Source organism: Oncorhynchus keta, chromosome 22 (genome assembly GCF_023373465.1).
Source record: "Oncorhynchus keta strain PuntledgeMale-10-30-2019 chromosome 22, Oket_V2, whole genome shotgun sequence".
Classification (NCBI taxonomy): domain Eukaryota; kingdom Metazoa; phylum Chordata; class Actinopteri; order Salmoniformes; family Salmonidae; genus Oncorhynchus; species Oncorhynchus keta.
This window is the reverse complement of record NC_068442.1, coordinates 39,972,838-39,997,372: the sequence shown is the minus strand read 5'-3', so window position 1 is coordinate 39,997,372 and position 24,535 is coordinate 39,972,838. Positions and strand designations below refer to the sequence as shown.

General features: G+C 47.8%; 1 protein-coding gene across 1 annotated transcript in view; it reads right to left on the bottom strand.

Moving 5' to 3' along the window:
- The window catches only part of LOC118381688 (glutamate receptor ionotropic, NMDA 3B-like), a 121,948-nt gene that overhangs the window by 8,204 nt on the left and 89,209 nt on the right, over window positions 1–24,535 (bottom strand). Inside the window, exons 3-6 of the mRNA XM_052475803.1 lie at window positions 22,311–23,409; window positions 21,986–22,131; window positions 13,577–13,692; window positions 820–971 (exon numbers count right to left, since the gene is read on the bottom strand). Of these exons, the coding sequence (XP_052331763.1) occupies window positions 820–971; window positions 13,577–13,692; window positions 21,986–22,131; window positions 22,311–23,409 (1,513 nt within the window). The remainder of the gene's footprint in view (window positions 1–819; window positions 972–13,576; window positions 13,693–21,985; window positions 22,132–22,310; window positions 23,410–24,535) is intronic.

Here is a 24,535-nt window from a genome sequence, read left to right as displayed (position 1 = left end):
GTGGTGACAGTGTTTCCTATCTTCAGTGCAGTGGGCAGCTGGGAGGAGATGTTCTTATTCTCCATGTACTTTACAGTGTCCCAGAACTTTTTTGAGTTAGTGTTGCAGGAAGCAAATTTCTGCTTGAAAAAGCTAGCCTTGGCTTTTCTAACTGCCTGTGTATAATGGTTTCTAGCTTCCCTGAACAGCTGCATATCACGGGGGCTGTTCGATGCTAATGCAGAACGCCATAGGATGTTTTTGTGTTGGTTAAGGGCAGTTGTTTTTGTAATGTTTTGTCCACTCAGTGTATGTCTATGATAGCAGTCCATTAGGGCAGGAAGTTCGACCAACTGGGTGCTTGGTGTTAAAGGATCATCTCAGGATGACACACAATCCTGAGAGGATATCATAGACACACAGAGGTCGAATCTAGGAATAAATATTTTTCCCTTAACATCTGACACTGATGGAGTCCAGACTGTCTGAGGAGTGTCTGCAAACCACACTTAAATATCTCTTAGAATGCATGCCCAATATGTTGCTTCATTCAAGTGGTATGCTAGTGTGGATTTTGGAATAGAGCCACACATCCAGTTCGATATGTCCAGATGTGTTAGGATGGCCAAACCCAATGTCCATCAACTGTCTGCAACCCACGTGGTGTGCCTACAGGGCAGCCACTCCACCACAGCCACACTAGCCTGGTCCCTATCTGCACAAACAGATCTGGGCCCAGGCTGACGTCGATGGTCAAACACCACCATAGAAGTTGTTGACAACATAGTCCAAACTGGTCTGGGACCGGGACACACACAGACAGACGGACGGATAACTCACCTCGGTGACGGCGAACACCCTCTTCCCACAAGGCACCACCTTGTACCACTTGTCGTGCAGCATGTCCATGTAGCCGTCTGACTTATAGCGACTGATGAACTCTGACACGTTGTTGGTTAGAGGGGAGTTTTGTGGGAGGCCTATTCCATAGCCTGGGGGGATAGAGAAACTATTACCGTCAGCATAGTACAATGGGTATAGTAGTTGGTAGAAATTCATGGAAATAATTGTGGTGCGTCCCCTTCTATATCACCAGTCACATGGCTGCGCTATCATTAACCTGGATACAAACAGTGACACAGACGTCTCATATCTGCAAAATAAACAGAAGGCATTTTTACAAAATCATTGTTTTTCTCTGTTCCACATAAAACGCCCAAAATGCTTTACAGATTGTCTTAAATTGTTTGGTGGAGAACTGAGCAGGGGTCTATAGGCGTATCATTCCAAACTTCACGCAGAGTGAGTTAACTGGCAGACTGTGTCTGGATCCCGTCCGCCCAAGGAGATGAAGTGGATCAATACTAAACCAAATCGGATGACCTTACCTTCATCCCTTCCAGAAGGGGAACATGAGGCTATGGATATTATAGATGAACCAAAGAGTTCAGCCTCGACAAATTCCTCTTCTACCTGTACTGCTGATCCTGTACTTTAAACTCCTTTGATGTTTAAATTACATTTAGTAAATGAGATTTTTGATATCTGATTCCTGTGGTGTGTGGAAGGATGTAGAGGGAAAATCCCCATCTCGTAGTCTTCAGTGGCAACTGGAGGAAAGATGGATGGAGGAATACATGGGAAAAACAGGAAGAAGTGAAGAACGTTCCGAGCATCCATTATATAATGACAAGGAGTGTGTGCATGCGTGCGTGCGTGTGTGCGCGTGCGTGTGTGCGCGTGCGTGCGTGCGCGTGCGTGCTTGTGTGCGCGTGCGTGCGTGCGTGTGTGTGTGTGTGGGCTCTGACAGCAGATAATGAGTTGTGGTGGGCTGGGGATAACAGAGGACGAGAGCCTGTATCATTTAGACACATCTCTCCCAACTCTCCCTCCATCTCTCCCTCACCCCAACTCTCTCCTCTCCTCCCTCCATCTCTCCCTCACCCCAACTCTCTCCTCTCCTCCCTCCATCTCTCCCTCACCCCAACTCTCTCCTCTCCTCCCTCCATCTCTCCCTCACCCCAACTCTCTCCCTCCCTCCATCTCTCCCTCACCTCAACTCTCTCCTCTCCTCCCTCCCTCCATCTCTCCCTCACCCCAACTCTCTCCTCTCCTCCCTCCCTCCATCTCTCCCTCACCCCAACTCTCTCCTCTCCTCCCTCCATCTCTCCCTCACCTCAACTCTCTCCTCCCTCCATCTCTCCCTCACCCCAACTCTCTCCTCTCCTCCCCCTCCCTCCCTCCATCTCTCCCTCACCCCAACTCTCTCCTCTCCCTCCCTCCATCTCTCCCTCACCCCAACTCTCTCCTCCCCTCCCTCCCTCCATCTCTCCCTCACCCCAACTCTCTCCTCTCCTCCCTCCCTCCATCTCTCCCTCACCCCAACTCTCTCTCCCTCCCTCCCTCCATCTCTCCCTCACCCCAACTCTCTCCTCCCCTCCCTCCCTCCATCTCTCCCTCCAACTCTCTCCTCCCCTCCCTCCCTCCATCTCTCCCTCACCCCAACTCTCTCCTCCCCCTCCCTCCATCTCTCCTCCCCCAACTCTCTCCTCTCCTCCCTCCATCTCCCCTCACCTCAACTCTCTCCTCCCTCCATCTCCCCTCACCCCAACTCCATCCCTCCCTCCATCTCTCCCTCACCCCAACTCTCCCTCCCCCCCTCCCTCCATCTCTCCCTCACCCCAACTCTCTCCTCCCTCCCTCCCTCCATCTCTCCCTCACCCCAACTCTCTCCTCCCCTCCCTCCCTCCATCTCTCCCTCACCCCAACTCTCTCCTCCCCTCCCTCCCCCCCTCTCTCCCTCACCCCAACTCTCTCCTCCCCTCCCTCCCTCCATCTCTCCCTCACCCCAACTCTCTCCTCCCCTCCCTCCCTCCATCTCTCCCTCACCCCAACTCTCTCCTCTCCTCCCTCCCTCCATCTCTCCCTCACCCCAACTCTCTCCTCTCCTCCCTCCCTCCATCTCTCCCTCACCCCAACTCTCTCCTCCCCTCCCTCCTCTCCTCTCTTCTTGTATCCCTCCATCTCAAAAGAGGACTGGCAGAAATGTTATTTGATCACTGAAAGGGTTTTACCTCTACCTATCTCTCTGTTTCTCATGGCTAATGTATGTCACTCACCCCCCCCCCCGGGCCAGTCGAGATGACAGATAATAGACAAGCTATGACATTAACATGTTTCATCAGAGCGAGACATGCCTAAGCATGCACACACACACACACAGTCAAGCACATGTAACGGATGTGAAATGGCTAGCTAGTTAGCGGTGGTGCGCGCTAATAGCGTTTCAATCGGTGACATCACTTGCTCTGAAAGTAGTGGTTCCCCTTGCTCTGCAAGGGCCATGGCTTTTGGAGCGATAGGTAACGGTGCTTTGTGCATGGCTGTTGTTGATGTGTGCAGAGGGTCCCTGGTTCGTGCCCGGGTATGGGCGAGGGGACAGTCTAAAGTTGTACTGTTACATTGATGCTGTTGACCCGGATCACTGGTTGCTGCGGAAAAGGAGGAGGTCAAAAGGGGGGTGAGTGTAACGGATGTGAAATGGCTAGCTAGTTAGCGGTGGTGTGCGCTAATAGCGTTTCAATCGGTGACGTCACTTGCTCTGAGACCTTGAAGTAGTGGTTCCCCTTGCTCTGCAAGGGCAGTGGTGGCTGTTGTCGGTCGGTCAGTCGCCTGCCTGCCTGCCTGTGTGCTCATGCAGAAACAGCTGAACTCTTATGTAAAGCGTGTGCTTCAGTCTAACATTCTTCAGATCCCGTTAAGTTTCCTTTGTTTCACTTAAAGCCAACAGGGTTGGCCCTCTGCGCTGGCACAGACTGGCACAGACTGTCACAGACTGGCACAGATGTCCCTGTAGCCAAGTGTTGATGAGGATGTTATTCTTAATAAAGCGTGGGCTCGCAGCTTTGAGTCACAATCATTAAATACTGGTTGGCTTTAATCACCAAATTGACATTCCTGGCACCTTCCAGTTACACTGTCTGTAGCCCACTACAACTCAGTCCAAAAGATAGTGACAAATGAAATCCTAAAGCGGCAGGGACAGACATTCAGAAAGAAGGGACTCTGTGTTAAGCGAAAGTTCAATAGCTGTATTTGAGTTGCTTGATTGTTTTAGTAAATTAGTAAGTAGAGGACTAGCTGCCAACCAAGGAGTGTGTGTGTGTGTGCGTGTGTGCGTGTGTGTGTGTGTGTGTGTGTGTGTGTGTGTGTGTGTGTGTGTGTGTGTGTGTGTGTGTGCGTGTGCGTGTGTGTGTGTGTGTGTGTGTGTGTGTGTGTGTGTGTGTGTGTGTGCGTGTGTGTGTGTGGAGAGGAAGGCAGTGTGTGTGACTGTTGTGTGTGTGTACATATGAGTGTGTGTATGAGATACAAAACTGGATGGAGTGATGAATAGTGAGAAGAAACACAGAGAAAGTGCAATGGCAGAGTGAGGTTAGAGTGAGGGAAGAGCGATGGAAGAGCGAGGGAGAGCAAGGGAAGAGCAAGGGAAGAGCAAGGGAAGAGCGAAGGAAGAGCAAGGGAAGAGCGAATGAAGAGTGTTGAGAAGAGCGAGGGAAGATTCGAGGGGAGAGCAAGGGAAGAGCGAAGGAAGAGCGAGGGAAGAGCGAAGGAAGAGCGAGGGAAGAGGCGATGGGAAGAATCGAGGGAAGAGCGAGGGAAGAGCGAGGGAAGAGTGAGGGAGGAGCGAAGGAAGAGCAAGAGAAGAGCGAGGGAAGAATGAAGGAAGAGCGAGGAAAGAGCGAGGGAAGCGCGAAGGAAGAGTGAGGAAGAGTGAGGGAAGATTTGAGGGAAGAGAGAAGGAAGAGCGATGAAAGCGTGAGGGAAGAGCGAGAAAGAGCGAGGGAAGAGCGAAGGAAGAGGGAAGGAAGAGCGAAGGAAGAGCGAGGGAAAATTTGAGGGAAGAGCAAAGGAAGAGCAGCTAAAGCGCGAGGGAAGAGCGAAGGAAGAGCGAGGGAAGAGCGAGGGAAGAGCAAGGGAAGAGCAAGGGAAGAGCGAAGGAAGAGCGAGGGAAGAGCGAGGAAAGAGCGAAGGAAGAGCGAAGGAAGAGCGAAGGAACAGCGAGGGAAGAGCGAGGGAAGAGCGAGGGAAGAGGCGATGGGAAGATTCGAGGGAAGAGCGAGGGAAGAGCGAGGGAAGAGTGAGGGAAGAGCGAAAGGAAGAGCAAGAGAAGAGCGAGGGAAGAGCGAGGGAAGAATGAAGGAAGAGCGAGGAAAGAGCGAGGGAAGCGCGAAGGAAGAGTGAGGGAAGAGCGAGGGAAGATTTGAGGGAAGAGAGAAGGAAGAGCGATGAAAGCGTGAGGGAAGAGCGAGGAAAGAGCGAGGGAAGAGCGAAGGAAGAGGGAAGGAAGAGGCGAAGGAAGAGCGAAGGAAGAGCGAGGGAAAAAGGAAGAGGGGAAGAGCAAGGAAGAGCAGCTAGGAAGCGCGAGGAAGAGCGAAGGAAGAGCGAAGGAACAGCGAGGGAAGAGCGAGGGAAGTGAAAGGGAAGAGCGAGGGAGGCTAGAAAATGCAATTAACGGAGAGGAGAGATGAGATAGGAGAGGTCTAATTGAGCAAAACCCCAATTACTGCTTTATTATGAATGACTGTCTAGAGGTCAGGGCCCAAAATGGAGGAACATTTCTCACTTCAAAACACAGGCAAAAAAAGCAATATAATATTCCAGGAGTTACTGTGAAAAGAGAAGGTGTAGATCCTGTTCCACACATGGTTTAGTTGTCTCCCCAAACTCAGAAAAACAAAAACAAAGATCCCTCTTCCCTGGTGAAATTGCTCACTAAATCAGCTCTCTAGAGCAACCAGTTGATTGAGTAATGCAGTTCTCACAAGTCTGTTTCGTGAAATATTGTGATATAAAGGAAATGTGAGTAGCAGGGGTATTATTTTCAGGAAAAAAGTGAAAAAGCTTGACACAAATTGAATTTGCTCCCCCAATAGCCCGTCCAGAGCGCTTGACTTAGTCACATGAAAGATATCTGGCAGACAAAATGTTGTCGTTTCAAAGCTGGTGAGCTATGAAGTTCACAAGTATAAAATATGCAAATGAGATGAGAGGGCATCTCTCTCACACACACACACACACACACACACACACACACACACACACACACACACACACACACACACACACACACACACACACACACACACACACACACACACACACACACACACACACACACACACACACACTTTCATGCCACCAAAAATAGGAAAATAGCATGTGCGAGCTATCCCACAGTTTTAGAATTTCTGGACGAAAAGGGAAAAAGACAAACGGAAGTGTGTGTGTGTGTGTGTTTGCATATGTGTGTGTGTGTGTGTGTTTGCATATGGGTGTGTGTGTACTGTATGTGTGTGCCCTGCCCAGTGATGAATTTGAAATCACAGCGTCAGCTGACATTCTACACATCCAACACAGCAGGCCTGCCCTTTCAGGCTAATAGAAACAGCATCCAGATGACAGACTCTTTCATTACCGTTCCCTCTCTCGTTCATCCCTCCTATTACCGTTCCCTCTCTCCCCCATCCTCCTATTACCGTTCCCTCTCTCCCCCATCCTCCTATTACCGTTCCCCCTCTCCCCCATCCTCCTATTACCGTTCCCTCTCTCCCCCATCCTCCTATTACCGTTCCCTCTCTCCCCCATCCTCCTATTACCGTTCCCTCTCTCCCCATCCTCCTATTACTGTTCCCTCTCTCCTTCATCCCTCCTATTACCGTTCCCTCTCTCCCCCATCCTCCTATTACCGTTCCCTCTCTCCCCCATCCTCCTATTACCGTTCCCCCTCTCCCCCATCCTCCTATTACCGTTCCCTCTCTCCCCCATCCTCCTATTACCGTTCCCTCTCTCCCCCATCCTCCTATTACTGTTCCCTCTCTCCTTCATCCCTCCTATTACCGTTCCCTCTCTCCACCATTCTCCTATTACCGTTCCCTCTCTCCTTCATCCCTCCTATTACCGTTCCCTCTCTCCCCCATCCTCCTATTACCGTTCCCTCTCTCCCATCCTCCTATTACCATTCCCCCCATCCTCCCCCATCCTCCTATTACCATTCCCCCTCTCCCCCATCCTCCTATTACCGTTCCCTCTCTCCTTCATCCCTCCTATTACCGTTCCCTCTCTCCTTCATCCCTCCTATTACCGTTCCCTCTCTCCCCCATCCTCCTATTACCGTTCCCTCTCTCCTTCATCCCTCCTATTACTGTTCCCTCTCTCCTTCATCCCTCCTATTACCATTCCCCCTCTCCCCATCCTCCTATTACCGTTCCCTCTCTCCCCCATCCTCCTATTACCGTTCCCTCTCTCCCCCATCCTCCTATTACCGTTCCCTCTCTCCCCCATCCTCCTATTACCGTTCCCTCTCTCCCCCATCCTCCTATTACCGTTCCCTCTCTCCCCATCCTCCTATTACAGTTCCCTCTCTCCTTCATCCCTCCTATTACCGTTCCCTCTCTCCCCCTCCTCCTATTACCGTTCCCTCTCTCCCCATCCTCCTATTACCGTTCCCTCTCTCCCCATCCTCCTATTACCGTTCCCTCTCTCCCCATCCTCCTATTACCGTTCCCTCTCTCCCCATCCCTCCTATTACTGTTCCCTCTCTCCCCATCCTCCTATTACCGTTCCCTCTCTCCCCATCCTCCTATTACCGTTCCCTCTCTCGTTCATCCCTCCTATTACCGTTCCCTCTCTCCCCATCCTCCTATTACCGTTCCCTCTCTCCCCATCATCCTATTACCGTTCCCTCTCTCCCCCATCCTCCTATTACCGTTCCCTCTCTCCTTCATCCCTCCTATTACTGTTCCCTCTCTCCCCATCCTCCTATTACCGTTCCCTCTCTCCTTCATCCCTCCTATTACCGTTCCCTCTCTCCCCCATCCTCCTATTACCGTTCCCTCTCTCGTTCATCCCTCCTATTACCGTTCCCTCTCTCCCCCATCCTCCTATTACCATTCCCTCTCTCCCCATTCTCCTATTACCGTTCCCTCTCTCCTTCATCCCTCCTATTACCGTTCCCTCTCTCCCCCATCCTCCCATTACCGTTCCCCCTCTCCCCCATCCTCCTATTACCGTTCCCTCTCTCCCCCATCCTCCTATTACCGTTCCCTCTCTCCCCATCCTCCTATTACCGTTCCCTCTCTCCTTCATCCCTCCTATTACCATTCCCCCTCTCCCCCACAGCCAAACACACAGCCAAGACAACGCAGGAGTGGCTTTTGGTCAAGTCTCTGAATGTCCTTGAGTGGCCCAGTCAGAGCCCGAACTTGAACACGGTCTTTCATCTCTGAATACCTGAAAATAGCTGTGCAGCGACACTCCTCATCCAACCTGATCAAACTTGGGAGGATCTGCAGAGAAGAATGGGAGAAACTACCGAAATACAGGTGTGCCAAGCTCATAGGGTCAAACCCAAGAAGACTCGAGGCTGTAATCGCTGCCAAAGGTGTTTCAACAAAGTACTCAGTAAAAGGTCTGAATACGTATGTAAATGTAATATTTCAGTTTTTAATTTTTAATACATTTGCAACATTTTCTAAAAACTTGTTTTTGTTTTGTCATTATAGGGTATTGTGTGTAGATTGATGGGGGGGGGGGGTAAAAAAAAGATGTAATACAATTTAGAATAAGGTTGTAACGTAACAAAATGTGGAAAAAGTGAAGGGGTCTGAATACTTTCCAAATGCACATCTCAGTAAAGGATAGATTGGGGGAATCAGGATCAAGAAGAGATACGCACCTGGGTTAGCCCCCACAGTTGAAACTTGTCCCCCCTTAGTTTTAGTTTTATGTCCCCATACAAAAATAGCTCAAATTTCAAATGTTTGAGTGACAGGTTGGCGCCAAATCTGTATCTTCGCTGCGCTTTATCAGCACCATGGACTGAGAGCCTGCCAGAGTGATAAGGGGAAAGCCACTGGGCGGTTATGTATGACTCCTTTGGGTTTCCATAAAAATCATGAAAAACGCTGCTCATCTGTGGTAGGCTACGTGAATAATGTGATACACCTCCGCCTGGAATGTTTTATTTACATTTAGAAGGACGGGGTCACAGTTAATGCGCCCCACCACTACAGAGTTTAGTTAGCTTCTTAACTAGCTTTAAAAGGTCTTAGTTATTAGCCTATTTAGCTCTAACCAGCTAATCTGCCACAATGGATATCAGAAATCAAACCACCGAGGCCACCACCAAGCCCAGCAGCGATGATGCTGCCGAACTCCAGCTAGCACCAAGTGCAGAGCCCACCAGCCCTTCCACAAGCACCGGCAGGATAATGGCTCCACAGCCACTCCCACCTCCGACTGTCCCTGACCATTTTTGGAACAGAGTAGCCAGCCCAGATTAGCCTATTGAATCCTACCCTTGCTGTAGGTTTTCTGTCCAAAATCCTTAATTTAATAGCAACTGGTTCATAGGAAGAGATTGGCTGGAATACCCAGTAGATGTGTCAAAACCACTCAATGGTCTCTGCATTTGAACTTTTATGTTTATAGTAGTATAGTGTGATATAAGCAGAATTCAATATAATTCCAATGCAATAACCCAAATTACGCCCCTGGGTATAGCTACATATTGGTATGTTTCATCATAGCAATAGATAGTCCATTGCTTGGTTGTAAATGGAACTGTACGTATTGGAAACATGTTTACAGTAGGCCGGCATTGATTAAATAATAATAATAATAAATAATTAAATGATTACGTGGGTGGGTTGAATTTGATCGACAGAAGTTTATTTAGTGCATGTGTTGCTGAATTAATGAGCTGCATGATTTTCCATGTTTGAAGCGTAAATAGGCTAAATATAGATTGTGTCATACCTTTATCGATCTGATATTTAGATTGTAGGCCTATAGTGCACCTACCGCTAATTTGTTCTGTTCACATTCATTCGTTTGCATTCGCAGTTGTGTCGATATTCTAACCCAAATGGCTATTTAGTATTTTTGTTTTGCATGAGTAACTAGGCTACTCGTTTCAGCATTTAGTGTGCATTATTTTGGTAAGACGCTGTGTGTACGGCTGCATTCACATAGGCTGTTTGTAATAGGTGAATTATTCTATCTATCTTGTAGCCTATATTAATTGTCAAATGGCCTTGCTTTAGTGGCAACCTGTCACTTCAAAAGCACTCAATGGTCTTGGAGTCTCAATACATCTGCTATCAAATACTCATCATGTCCTTCTATCCTGCACAATACATCTGCTATCAAGTACTCATCATGTCCTTCTATCCTGCACAATACATCTGCTATCAAGTACTCATCATGTCCTTCTATCCTGCACAATACATCTGCTATCAAGTACTCATCGTGTCCTTCTATCCTGCACAATACATCTGCTATCAAGTACTCATCATGTTCTTCTATCCTGCACAATACATCTGTTATCAAGTACTCATCATGTCCTTCTATCCTGCACAATACATCTGCTATCAAGTACTCATCATGTCCTTCTATCCTGCACAATACATCTGCTATCAAGTACTCATCATGCTCTTCTATCCTGCACAATACATCTGCTATCAAGTACTCATCATGTCCTTCTATCCTGCACAATACATCTGCTATCAAGTACTCATCATGCTTTTCTATCCTGCACAATACATCTGTTATCAAGTACTCATCATGTCCTTCTATCCTGCACAATACATCTGCTATCAAGTACTCATCATGTTCTTCTATCCTGCACAATACATCTGTTATCAAGTACTCATCATGTCCTTCTATCCTGCACAATACATCTGCTATCAAGTACTCATCATGTCCTTCTATCCTGCACAATACATCTGCTATCAAGTACTCATCATGCTCTTCTATCCTGCACAATACATCTGCTATCAAGTACTCATCATGTCCTTCTATCCTGCACAATACATCTGCTATCAAGTACTCATCATGTCCTTCTATCCTGCACAATACATCTGCTATCAAGTACTCATCATGTCCTTCTATCCTGCACAATACATCTGCTATCAAGTACTCATCATGCTCTTCTATCCTGCACAATACATCTGCTATCAAGTACTCATCATGTCCTTCTATCCTGCACAATACATCTGCTATCAAGTACTCATCATGTCCTTCTATCCTGCACAATACATCTGCTGTCAAGTACTCATCATGCTCTTCTATCCTGCACAATACATCTGTTATCAATTACTCATCATGTCCTTCTATCCTGCACAATACATCTGCTATCAAGTACTCATCATGTCCTTCTATCCTGCACAATACATCTGCTATCAAGTACTCATCCAGCTCTTCTATCCTGCACAATACATCTGCTATCAAGTACTCATCATGTCCTTCTATCCTGCACAATACATCTGCTATCAAGTACTCATCATGTCCTTCTATCCTGCACAATACATCTGCTGTCAAGTACTCATCATGCTCTTCTATCCTGCACAATACATCTGTTATCAATTACTCATCATGTCCTTCTATCCTGCACAATACATCTGCTATCAAGTACTCATCATGTCTTTCTATCCTGCACAATACATCTGCTATCAAGTACTCATCATGTCCTTCTATCCTGCACAATACATCTGCTATCAAGTACTCATCATGTCCTTCTATCCTGCACAATACATCTGCTATCAAGTACTCATCATGTTTTTCTATCCTGCACAATACATCTGTTATCAAGTACTCATCATGTCCTTCTATCCTGCACAATACATCTGCTATCAAGTACTCATCATGCTCTTCTATCCTGCACAATACATCTGCTATCAAGTACTCATCATGTCCTTCTATCCTGCACAATACATCTGCTGTCAAGTACTCATCATGCTCTTCTATCCTGCACAATACATCTGTTATCAATTACTCATCATGTCCTTCTATCCTGCACAATACATCTGCTGTCAAGTCGCTTTGGATAAAAGCGTCCGCTAAATGGCATATATTATTATTATTATTAAGTACTCATCATGCTCTTCTATCCTGCACAATACATCTGTTATCAATTACTCATCATGTCCTTCTATCCTGCACAATACATCTGCTATCAAGTACTCATCATGTCCTTCTATCCTGCACAATACATCTGCTATCAAGTACTCATCATGCTTTTCTATCCTGCACAATACATCTGTTATCAAGTACTCATCATGTCCTTCTATCCTGCACAATACATCTGCTATCAAGTACTCATCATGTTCTTCTATCCTGCACAATACATCTGCTATCAAGTACTCATCATGTCCTTCTATCCTGCACAATACATCTGCTATCAAGTACTCATCATGTCCTTCTATCCTGCACAATACATCTGCTATCAAGTACTCATCATGCTCTTCTATCCTGCACAATACATCTGTTATCAATTACTCATCATGTCCTTCTATCCTGCACAATACATCTGCTATCAAGTACTCATCATGTTTTTCTATCCTGCACAATACATCTGCTATCAAGTACTCATCATGTCCTTCTATCCTGCACAATACATCTGCTATCAAGTACTCATCATGTCCTTCTATCCTGCACAATACATCTGCTATCAAGTACTCATCATGTCCTTCTATCCTGCACAATACATCTGCTATCAAGTACTCATCATGTCCTTCTATCCTGCACAATACATCTGCTATCAAGTACTCATCATGCTCTTCTATCCTGCACAATACATCTGCTATCAAGTACTCATCATGTCCTTCTATCCTGCACAATACATCTGCTATCAAGTACTCATCATGTCCTTCTATCCTGCACAATACATCTGCTATCAAGTACTCATCATGTCCTTCTATCCTGCACAATACATCTGCTATCAAGTACTCATCATGCTCTTGGTGAACTGAATTAGGGTTGTGTTATTATGGCAAACAAATGACATTTTGCAACAGAAAATAAACACATGTTTCTTATTGGACAAGTTTAGATAGTATGTCCCTGTTTCACACTGTTCCCACACACCCTGTGGGTCACCAGAACCCATAACACCTACTGTAACTGCTCTAAAAAAGATTGACAGTGAAAAGTGAACCTTAATACGTTGACAATGTGGGAGCAGCAATGCAGAAAGACAAACACAGAAAGGCAAACCGCGGGAGGCTGTTTCCACTTACTCCCCATAATCCTGCACAGGCTCTCAGAAACATGGGTGTGATGTTGGTTCAGACAAAATAGCAATGAATATATTTGAATAATACATATTCAAATGAAAATAATGTGAATTTGAGATTAACTAGAAAACAGGGAGAGGACAGGGAATCCAAACACACATTCAAGCAAGTGCATGCCTACCTACATACCAGGGCACTTAAGAAAGCACACACACACACGCACACACACACACACACACACACACACACACACACACACACACACACACACACACACACACACACACACACACACACACACACACACACACACACACACACACACACACACACACACACACACACACACACACACACACACACACACACACACACACGCACAGACACAGACGCACACATGCACATAAACATAAACAGAGAGACACACATAGACACAGACAGACAGACAGACAATGACTCTAGAGCCGTCAAGTCTGAGGGCTGTCAAAACAATACAGTGTCAGGGTGGATGGGTGGTTTCTTACCTTCGATGGCGAAGGGCTTGCCCACAGTGAGCAGCTTGCAGTCTGCGTCGATGGACACCTCGTAGTCCAGCAGGGCCTTGTCCATGATGAAGGCATCAAGCTGAGGGGGATCTACCCTTCAACACACAGGGAGAAGGGGTTATACACATCCCAATCACCACACACCATACAGGCCAAATCTCAATCACAACACAACAAATAGGCCACGTCCCAATCACAACACAACATACAGGCCATGTCCCAATCACAACACAACAACTAGGCCACGTCCCAATCACAACACAACAAATAGGCCACGTCCCAATCACAACACAACATACAGGCCATGTCCCAATCACAACACAACAACTAGGCCACGTCCCAATCACAACACAACAACTAGGCCACGTCCCAATCACAACACAACAAATAGGCCACGTCCCAATCACAACACAACAACTAGGCCACGTCCCAATCACAACACAACAACTAGGCCACGTCCCAATCACAACACAACAAATAGGCCACGTCCCAATCACCACACACCAACTAGGCCACGTCCCAATCACAACACACCAAATAGGCCACGTCCCAATCACAACACACCAACTAGGCCACGTCCAAATCACAACACACCAAATAGGCCACGTCCAAATCACAACACACCAAACAGGCCACGTCCAAATCACAACACACCAAATAGGCCACGTCCAAATCACCACACACCAAACAGGCCACGTCCAAATCACAACACACCAAATAGGCCACGTCCCAATCACAACACACCAACTAGGCCACGTCCCAATCACCACACACCAAACAGGCCACGTCCCAATCACCACACACCAAATAGGCCACGTCCCAATCACCACACACCAAATAGGCCACGTCCCAATCACAACACAACAACTAGGCCACGTCCAAATCACAACACACCAAATAGGCCACGTCCCAATCACTACACACCAAACAGGCCACGTCCAAATCACAACACACCAAATAGGCCACGTCCCAATCACCACACACGCAACAGGCCACGTCCCAATCACAACACACCAAATAGGCCACGTCCCAATCACAACACAACAAATAGGCCACGTCCAAATCACAACACACCAAATAGGCCACGTCCCAATCACAACACACCAAATAGGCCACGTCCCAATCACAACACACCAAACAGGCCACGTCCCAATCACAACACACCAACTAGGCCACGTCCCAATCACAACACAACAAATAGGCCACGTCCAAATCACAACACACCAAATAGGCCACGTCCAAATCACAACACAACAAATAGGCCACGTCCAAATCACAACACAACAAATAGGCCACGTCCAAATCACAACACACCAACTAGGCCACGTCCCAATCACAACACAACAAATAGGCCACGTCCAAATCACAACACAACAAATAGGCCACGTCCAAATCACAACACACCAACTAGGCCACGTCCAAATCACAACACACCAAATAGGCCACGTCCCAATCACAACACACCAAATAGGCCACGTCCCAATCACAACACACCAAACAGGCCACGTCCCAATCACAACACACCAAATAGGCCACGTCCAAATCACAACACACCAAATAGGCCACGTCCAAATCACAACACAACAAATAGGCCACGTCCCAATCACAACACAACAAATAGGCCACGTCCAAATCACAACACACCAACTAGGCCACGTCCCAATCACAACACACCAAATAGGCCACGTCCCAATCACAACACAACAAATAGGCCACGTCCCAATCACAACACACCAACTAGGCCACGTCCCAATCACAACACACCAAATAGGCCACGTCCCAATCACAACACAACAAATCCCCAATCACAACACAACAAATAGGCCACGTCCCAATCACAACACAACAAATAGGCCACGTCCCAATCACAACACAACAAATAGGCCACGTCCCAATCACAACACACCAACTAGGCCACGCCCAATCACAACACAACAAATAGGCCACGTCCCAATCACAACACACCAAATAGGCCACGTCCCAATCACAACACAACAAATAGGCCACGCCCCAATACAACACAACACAAATAGGCCACGCCCAATCGGCCCCCAATCACAACACACCAACTAGGCCACGTCCCAATCACAACACAACAAATAGGCCACGTCCCAATCACAACACACCAACTAGGCCACGTCCCAATCACAACACAACAAATAGGCCACGTCCCAATCACAACACAACAAATAGGCCACGTCCCAATCACAACACACCAACTAGGCCACGTCCCAATCACAACACAACAAATAGGCCACGTCCCAATCACAACACACCAACTAGGCCACGTCCCAATCACAACACAACAAATAGGCCACGTCCCAATCACAACACACCAACTAGGCCACGTCCCAATCACAACACAACAAATAGGCCACGTCCCAATCACAACACAACAACTAGGCCACGTCCCAATCACAACACACCAACTAGGCCACGTCCCAATCACAACACAACAAATAGGCCACGTCCCAATCACAACACACCAACTAGGCTACGTCCAAATCACAACACAACAAATAGGCCACGTCCCAATCACAACACACCAACTAGGCCACGTCCCAATCACAACACAACAAATAGGCCATGTCCCAATCACCACACACCAAACAGGCCACGTCCCAATCACAACACACCAACTAGGCCACGTCCCAATCACAACACACCAACTAGGCCACGTCCAAATCACAACACAACAACTAGGCCACGTCCCAATCACAACACACCAACTAGGCCACGTCCCAATCACAACACACCAACTAGGCCACGTCCCAATCACAACACACCAACTAGGCCACGTCCCAATCACAACACACCAACTAGGCCACGTCCAAATCACAACACAACAACTAGGCCACGTCTCAATCACAACACACCAACTAGGCCACGTCCCAATCACAACACAACAAATAGGCCATGTCCCAATCACCACACACCAAACAGGCCACGTCCCAATCACAACACACCAACTAGGCCACGTCCAAATCACCACACACCAAACAGGCCACGTCCAAATCACAACACAACAAATAGGCCACGTCCCAATCACAACACACCAACTAGGCCACGTCCCAATCACAACACACCAACTAGGCCACGTCCCAATCACAACACACCAACTAGGCCACGTCCCAATCCCAACACACCAACTAGGCCACGTCCCAATCACAACACACCAACTAGGCCACGTCCCAATCACAACACACCAACTAGGCCACGTCCCAATCACAACACACCAACTAGGCCACGTCCTAATCGTTGTAAACCACAAACCAAAAAGGCCAAGTTTGAAATTGACCATGTCTCATTCCTACGCACCACACATCATAAAGCTATGTCCTCCCTCATTCCAGATTCAGCACCGGAATGAATGCAGACAGAGTACAGTGCCCAAATCAGGCACTCAACTTCCATTATGATGCTGACTCCTGACTAGGCACATCAGCTGAACCAGAGAGGATTATGGGTCATGGGAACTATCATAATTGAGGTTCAAGATGTCAAAACTGCACATTATCAAATGTGTCAGCGTTGGAGTCCTCTGACTTCAGCTTCAATTGTAAGGAGGGGATGACCTCTTCGGTAAGAAATCAACAGTGGATATTACCAGCAATTTTCTGGCACTTTGGCTGTTTAATCAAGCCATCCATCAAACCACCCACTTAGAAGAGTGAACTCTTATTCCAGAAGGGATAAACTTGTCACGTCTACTCCCGCTCCCCCTCCCTGGCGCTCAATGTCACCGGTTTACTAGCCACTGGTCCTGGCAACCCATCATTATGCTCACCTGGCAACCCTCATTACACACACCGCTTCAGGTAGTATTGTTTATGTTTTCCTTGTTACATGCTGCTCTTGTTTTGTATTCGTTCCATGGTTGTTTTCATTAAAATCACACTACACTTGCTTCCAGACTCCCTGGGTCTACGTTACAGAATACTACCTCGAAAATATGGAAGCAGCAGAATATATATATAGATATATACAGTGGGGAGAACAAGTATTTGATACACTGCTGATTTTGCAGGTTTTCCTACTTACAAAGCATGTAGAGGTCTGTAATTTTTATCAGCGTACACTTCAACTGTGAGAGGCGGAATCTAAAACAAAAATCCAGAAAACCACATTGTATGATTTTTAAGTAATTCATTTGGATTTTATTGCATGACATAAGTATTTGAATACCTACCAACCAGTAAGAAGCCCTCCTGTTCTCCACTCATTACCTGTATTAACTGCACCTGTTTGAACTCGTTACCTGTATATCAAAATATATATATTCTACCTGTATATCAAATACTTGTTCTCCCCGCTGTATATATATATATATATATATATATATATATATATATATATATGGCAGACTGTTGGCGAACAGAGACACCTACTCCACCAATACCACGATCAGCTGGCCCAACTGCATGCGGCTACGGATGAGGTCCTTCGCATCCTCTACCACCTCGACACCACACGAGAGGATTTACTTTCAAATAGCAGAGCCCTCTAGCATGAGTCAACCCAGCGAACCAGTCTCCCAGCCTACCCAGTAATCTGCCCAGGTCACCGATGCCCAACTGCCCCTCCCGGGAAGATATGACGGGACTCCATCCAAATGCCAAGGCTTCCTACTCCAGTGCTCCTTCTATTTCGCTCATCAGATGGGAGCCCCGACCATGACAGCGGGGACCCGTCACTATTACGCACGTCACAGCACCCTCAAAGCCTACCCTTTCTCATCACCTCTGCACTAGTGCACAAAGTCATCCTTGGCCTCCCGTGGCTTCAACTTCATAAACCCACCATCTCCTGGTCTAAGATGAGAATCATCGCCTGAGGACCAGGATGTCGGAGGAACTGCTTTCCCACACCCTGTGGTTCAATGTCGATTCCTTCCCTGTCCTGTGAGTGCCCTTTAGCCCATCAATCGTTGCTCCCGTATTGTTGGCCCCGTGGTGTGGGACGTAGATATGGACATCTGCCCAGCTCTAGAGAGGGAACCCACTCCTACCACCTGCCCTCCAGAGCGCATCTACGTCCCTGCGGAGGTGAGAGATCAGCTGTTGACCTGAGCACACACATCCCTCGCCACTGGATATCCAGGTATCACCCGCACCATCCAATCCCTTTCTGATAAATACTGGTGTCCCACTTTGGCACAGGATGTCGCCTACTATGTCAACTCATGTTCAGTATGTACTCAATCAAAAAACTCCCCTTCACGTTCCAGCAGGGAAACTACCTCCCCTTCCTGTCACATCTGTCCAAACATTTTGTCATTGTTCTCCCCTCCTCTGATGGTTTCACCACCATTTTAGTGGTTGTGGACAAATTCTCTAAATCCTGCCATTCTGGTCTCCCTACCACTCTCCAGGTCTCTGAGGCACTGTTCCAGCAGCTCTTCCGGCACTATGGCCTTCCGAAGGACATCGTCTCCGACCGTGGCCCCAAATTCACGTCACGGGTATGGAAAACCATAATGGATAAGCTGGAGGATACTTCCGGGTACCGGCCTCAGTCTAACGGGCAGGTGGAGATGATGTACAAGGAGCTAGGGAGGTTCCTCAGGAGTCACTGCCAGGACCGGCAGGGAGAGTGGGACCGATTCCTTCCCTGGGCGGATTACACCAAGAATTCATTGCGTCACTCCTCCACCGGGCTGACTCCCTTCCAGTGTGTTCTGGGTTATCAGCCGGCCCTGGCTCTGTGGACCCCGAGCCAGACTAAAGCTCCTGTGGTGGAAGAGTAGTTCAGGCACGCAGAAGAAGTTTGGAAATATGCCTACATGAGGCTCCAGCGTGCCATCCGCCACCAGAAGAAGCAGGCGGATCGCCACTTCAGTGAGGCTCCCGTGTTCCATCCTGGTGATTGCATCTGGCTCTCCACCAGGAACCTCCCACTCCGCCTGCCCTGTAAGAAACTGAGCCCCTGGTTTATGGGGCCGTTCAAGGTTCTCCGGAGGGTCAACAAGGTGACATATAGATTACAGCTCCCCACAAACTACCGAATCTCACCCTCTTTTCATGTCTCCCTCTTCAGGCCAGGCTGAAGCCGCCTCCCACGACACCCTTCTAGGTTATTTTGTAACACAATATTCAAACATGTCTATGTGGATACTGGCTAACCTTGTCAAAAGATTTTTACAAAACTAAGATAAAATAGGAGGATCCAAAGTCTACACAATCACAAGTTCAAATGACAACCTTCCACCTGAGGATCAACTTTGCAGCCTTGTGTCTCTAGAGAGTCAGACAACACATGTAGAGAGACAGTTTTTTTGTGTGTGCTCCCTTTCCCATTTTATCTTGTTTTGAAGCAATACCACTGGCCTCTCCTCTCCATTGCCTTTCTCTTCTGCCTTCCTTGATGACAGACCTTTCTTTGAGGAACACAACAAACACTTCTCACAGAGGAAGACAGAGCAGACAGAGAAAGTATCTATCTACTCTGTGCTTGACTTGATCCACCTCTGGCCAAATAACTTAAATAACACTTACAGTGCCTTGCGAAAGTATTCGGCCCCCTTGAACTTTGCGACCTTTTGCCACATTTCAGGCTTCAAACATAAAGATATAAAACTGTATTTTTTTGTGAAGAATCAACAACAAGTGGGACACAATCATGAAGTGGAACGACATTTCAATATTTCAAACTTTTTTAACAAATCAAAAACAGAAAAATTGGGCGTGCAAAATTATTCAGCCCCCTTAAGTTAATACTTTGTAGCGCCACCTTTTGCTGTGATTACAGCTGTAAGTCGCTTGGGGTATGTCTCTATCAGTTTTGCACATCGAGAGACTGAATTTTTTTCCCATTCCTCCTTGCAAAACAGCTCGAGCTCAGTGAGGTTGGATGGAGAGCATTTGTGAACAGCAGTTTTCAGTTCTTTCCACAGATTCTCGATTGGATTCAGGTCTGGACTTTGACTTGGCCATTCTAACACCTGGATATGTTTATTTTTGAACCATTCCATTGTAGATTTTGCTTTATGTTTTGGATCATTGTCTTGTTGGAAGACAAATCTCCGTCCCAGTCTCAGGTCTTTTGCAGACTCCATCAGGTTTTCTTCCAGAATGGTCCTGTATTTGGCTCCATCCATCTTCCCATCAATTTTAACCATCTTCCCTGTCCTTTCTGAAGAAAAGCAGGCCCAAACCATGATGCTGCCACCACCATGTTTGACAGTGGGGATGGTGTGTTCAGGGTGATGAGCTGTGTTGCTTTTACGCCAAACATAACGTTTTGCATTGATGCCAAAAAGTTCAATTTTGGTTTCATCTGACCAGAGCACCTTCTTTCCCATGTTTGGTGTGTCTCCCAGGTGGCTTGTGGCAAACTTTAAACAACACTTTTTATGGATATCTTTAAGAAATGGCTTTCTCTTGCCACTCTTCCATAAAGGCCAGATTTGTGCAATATACGACTGATTGTTGTCCTATGGACAGAGTCTCCCACCTCAGCTGTAGATCTCTGCAATTCATCCAGAGTGATCATGGGCCTCTTGGCTGCATCTCTGATCAGTCTTCTCCTTGTATGAGCTGAAAGTTTAGAGGGACGGTCAGGTCTTGGTAGATTTGCAGTGGTCTGATACTTCCATTTCAATATTATCGCTTGCACAGTGCTCCTTGGGATGTTTAAAGCTTGGGAAATCTTTTTGTTTTCCAAATCCGGCTTTAAACTTCTTCACAACAGTATCTCGGACCTGCCTGGTGTGTTCCTTGTTCTTCATGATGCTCTCTGCGCTTTTAACGGACCTCTGAGACTATCACAGTGCAGGTGCATTTATACGGAGACTTGATTACACACAGGTGGATTGTATTTATCATCATTAGTCATTTAGGTCAACATTGGATCATTCAGAGATCCTCACTGAACTTCTGGAGAGAGTTTGCTGCACTGAAAGTAAAGGGGCTGAATAATTTTGCACGCCCAATTTTTCAGTTTTTGATTTGTTGAAAAAGTTTGAAATATCCAATAAATGTTGTTCCACTTCATGATTGTGTCCCACTTGTTGTTGATTCTTCACAAAAAATACAGTTTTATATCTTTATGTTTGAAGCCTGAAATGTTGCAAAAGGTCGCAAAGTTCAAGGGGGCCGAATACTTTCGCAAGGCACTGTATAAACACCCATGGATACAATCAAACGTAGGTTAAAGTGCCTTTAAATAGTATTTCTATGGATGTAGCTCAGAGGTGCCATGGACTATCTTACTCTAGGAGTGATACTGCAGGTGCAGGCTTTTTGTCCCAGCCCCACTCGAACATACCTGATTCTACTAAGCAGCTGCTCATTAGGACCTTGATTAGCTGAATCGGGTATGTGAGTGTATGGCTGGAACAAAAGCTTGCACACCCTGTAGCGCTCCAGAAGTAGGGTTGTGATCTCTTACTTGAGGGTGGACACTCCATCGGGTGTGGTGGGCTCATTGTAGCGCCTCATGTACTCGTGCATCTCTGGGAAACTCTTCTTCATGTACTCCTCAGCGCTGCTCTCCCTCACCGTGCCAAACCTGAAACCATGGGATGGGTGATGGAGCTGGGGTGGAAGGGAAGAAGGGAGAGGTGGAAGGGAAGAAGGTAGAGGTGGAAGGGATGAAGGTAGAGGGGAAAGGGATGAAGGGAGAGGTGGAAGGGAGGGAGAGAGAGAGGGAAGATTAGAGGGTGAGGGAGAACAAGATTGTGGCGGGAGAGTTAATAATGAAAATAAATACTCACCTTGGCGTCGTGGATCCCCGATAGCTCCTCGAAGGTCTTCTCGCCGACCATGACGGCGGCCAGGTTGGCTGTGTAGCTGGACAGCACCAGCAGGCAGAAGATGGCCCACAGGTTCATCAGAAACCGACCCGTCCAGCACTTGGGCGTCTTGCTGGAGACCGTGCGGCCAAACAAGATGGCGTAGCAGAGGTTGAGCGCAGACGAGTAGGAGAAGACGCGCAGACGGTTGCGTCCGTGTGGCGTCATGCCAAACGGGCTCTTCCACTCATAGAGGGTGAGGAAGAGGGCGGTGATATGCAGCGCCACAAAGATGCCCACCCACATAGACCAGTGCAGGGGCCACATGAAGGCGCCGATGGGCGCCGCCGTGTCCTTGCTGCGCACCAGGATGCCCAGCGAGGTGGAGAAGAAGGGCGAGGTGAAGTCGATGACACGGCTGCGTACTGAGTTAATGCTGAATGAGGTGACGGCCATGTCGGCCACGCCATTGAGCAGGTCACCCACCAGCCCAGTCCAGCGGCCGCTTTTCGATGCACCGTACTTCCCGTCGCCCACGATGTACAGGTCGTACTCGAAGTGCATGTCCTCTGACATTTTCTCCAGCAGGTCTATGCAGTATCCGTAACAACACTTGCCGTAGTCCGTGGGCAGGAAGGTAGAGTTTCCCGTGGCACGCTCACTGAAGTAGCGCTCCAGCATATCCGAGCTGTTTGTCCCCGCGTCCAGGCAATACTGTCCTGCCGGACAGTTCCCGTCCTCATCCACCTCCCGCGTGAATACGAAGGGGTGCTCCACTAGGGTGACTACCCGCACCCGGCTGCCTGCCACAGGACTGCCGGCTCGCCACCGGCCCCCGCCCCGCCTCCCCTGGCCCTCCCCCTGGCCATGGCCCTTGCCATTGTGCCCTTGCCACAGGCCCTGGTCCTCCACCTCCAGATGGCCCCCCTCCCAGCTGCCCACTGTCACCCAGGTGGGCTGGCCCACCGCGTCCCGCTGCAGGCTCCAGATGTGGAATCGCTGAGAGGTGAGAACTCGGGATAGGTTCCTCTGCACCGACACCGGCCCCGTCAACCCTGAGAACGATGTGTTGGACAGGAACCTATAGGCCAGAGGAGATCACATTAGATTACAGGACTTCATTACCCTTCAGGCTATTTAGTGCATGCATTTGAGTCCCAAGATATTGCATTTCCTATAGATGATTTCTATGGTGTGGTGGCGGGGGGAGGGGAACATGGACTTCTGGCCACAGGGATAGTGAGTCAGACTGTACAGTATCAAACTCATTTCAGGAAATGCACAGTGAACTCCAAAATGTGATCTGATTGTAACCACCTACACCTCTTCTCTCCACACCTGACCTGCAGCACAGTCCAGACAGGCACCTTAGCTACTGTAGCACAACATGTCAAAAGCAGGATTGGCATCTATTGAAGCCAAACTAATCCATCCTGCACCTGCAGCAAGGCCAGCAGTGTATACCATCACCACTCTGATTGACAGCTAGTCATTTCCCCATGGCTAGGATTGGCTATCTTTCTGGCTGACACCTTTTTGGCCTCACCCCAGACTCTGAATGCCAGGCTCTGCTTAGTTGAGCGAGTGAGTAGTTAATTTCCATGTGAAAACCTGCCCCAGTTCATACATTTCTGCCTCGGATCCATGGTGAAATGCTAGCCCCTAGCGGTTAGCCCTTCAATGAATTACGGCATGGTGGTTTAGCTTAGCGCTAGCGGTTAGCTTAGCGAAGGGGTCACTTCAGGAAATACAGATCCAGCCAATCCCATTGGCTGAGGGTAGCTGTGACAGTCATGTTTTGTCAGGATGAATGTGTGCAGCCATCAATAACTGAGATGACACCATGTGATCGCCGCTGAACTTCTTTCATCGAAAATTAAAAGGTCATTTGTCTCCAAACCTTTAGGTCATTAATTTCTCTCTGTCTCAGCCTACATCCCCCCTCCTCCCCTCCTTCTTCTCAACCCCACACAAGGTAAAAGGAGCTGGATGCTATTACATCATTACATTGAAAGGCTATGTGTTCCTCTTTAACAGTAGGCACAGGTTGCAATTACTTAAAAGCATCCACCTCCCTCACCTCAACCTCTTTGGGTTTCTATCTACCGCTCTCATCAACCCTCATGCATTTCTCTCATGATCCATTCCTTCCTCCCCTGAAGCCCTCTTCTTAATTATGTGTCTAGGTGACATTATGATTATCATGG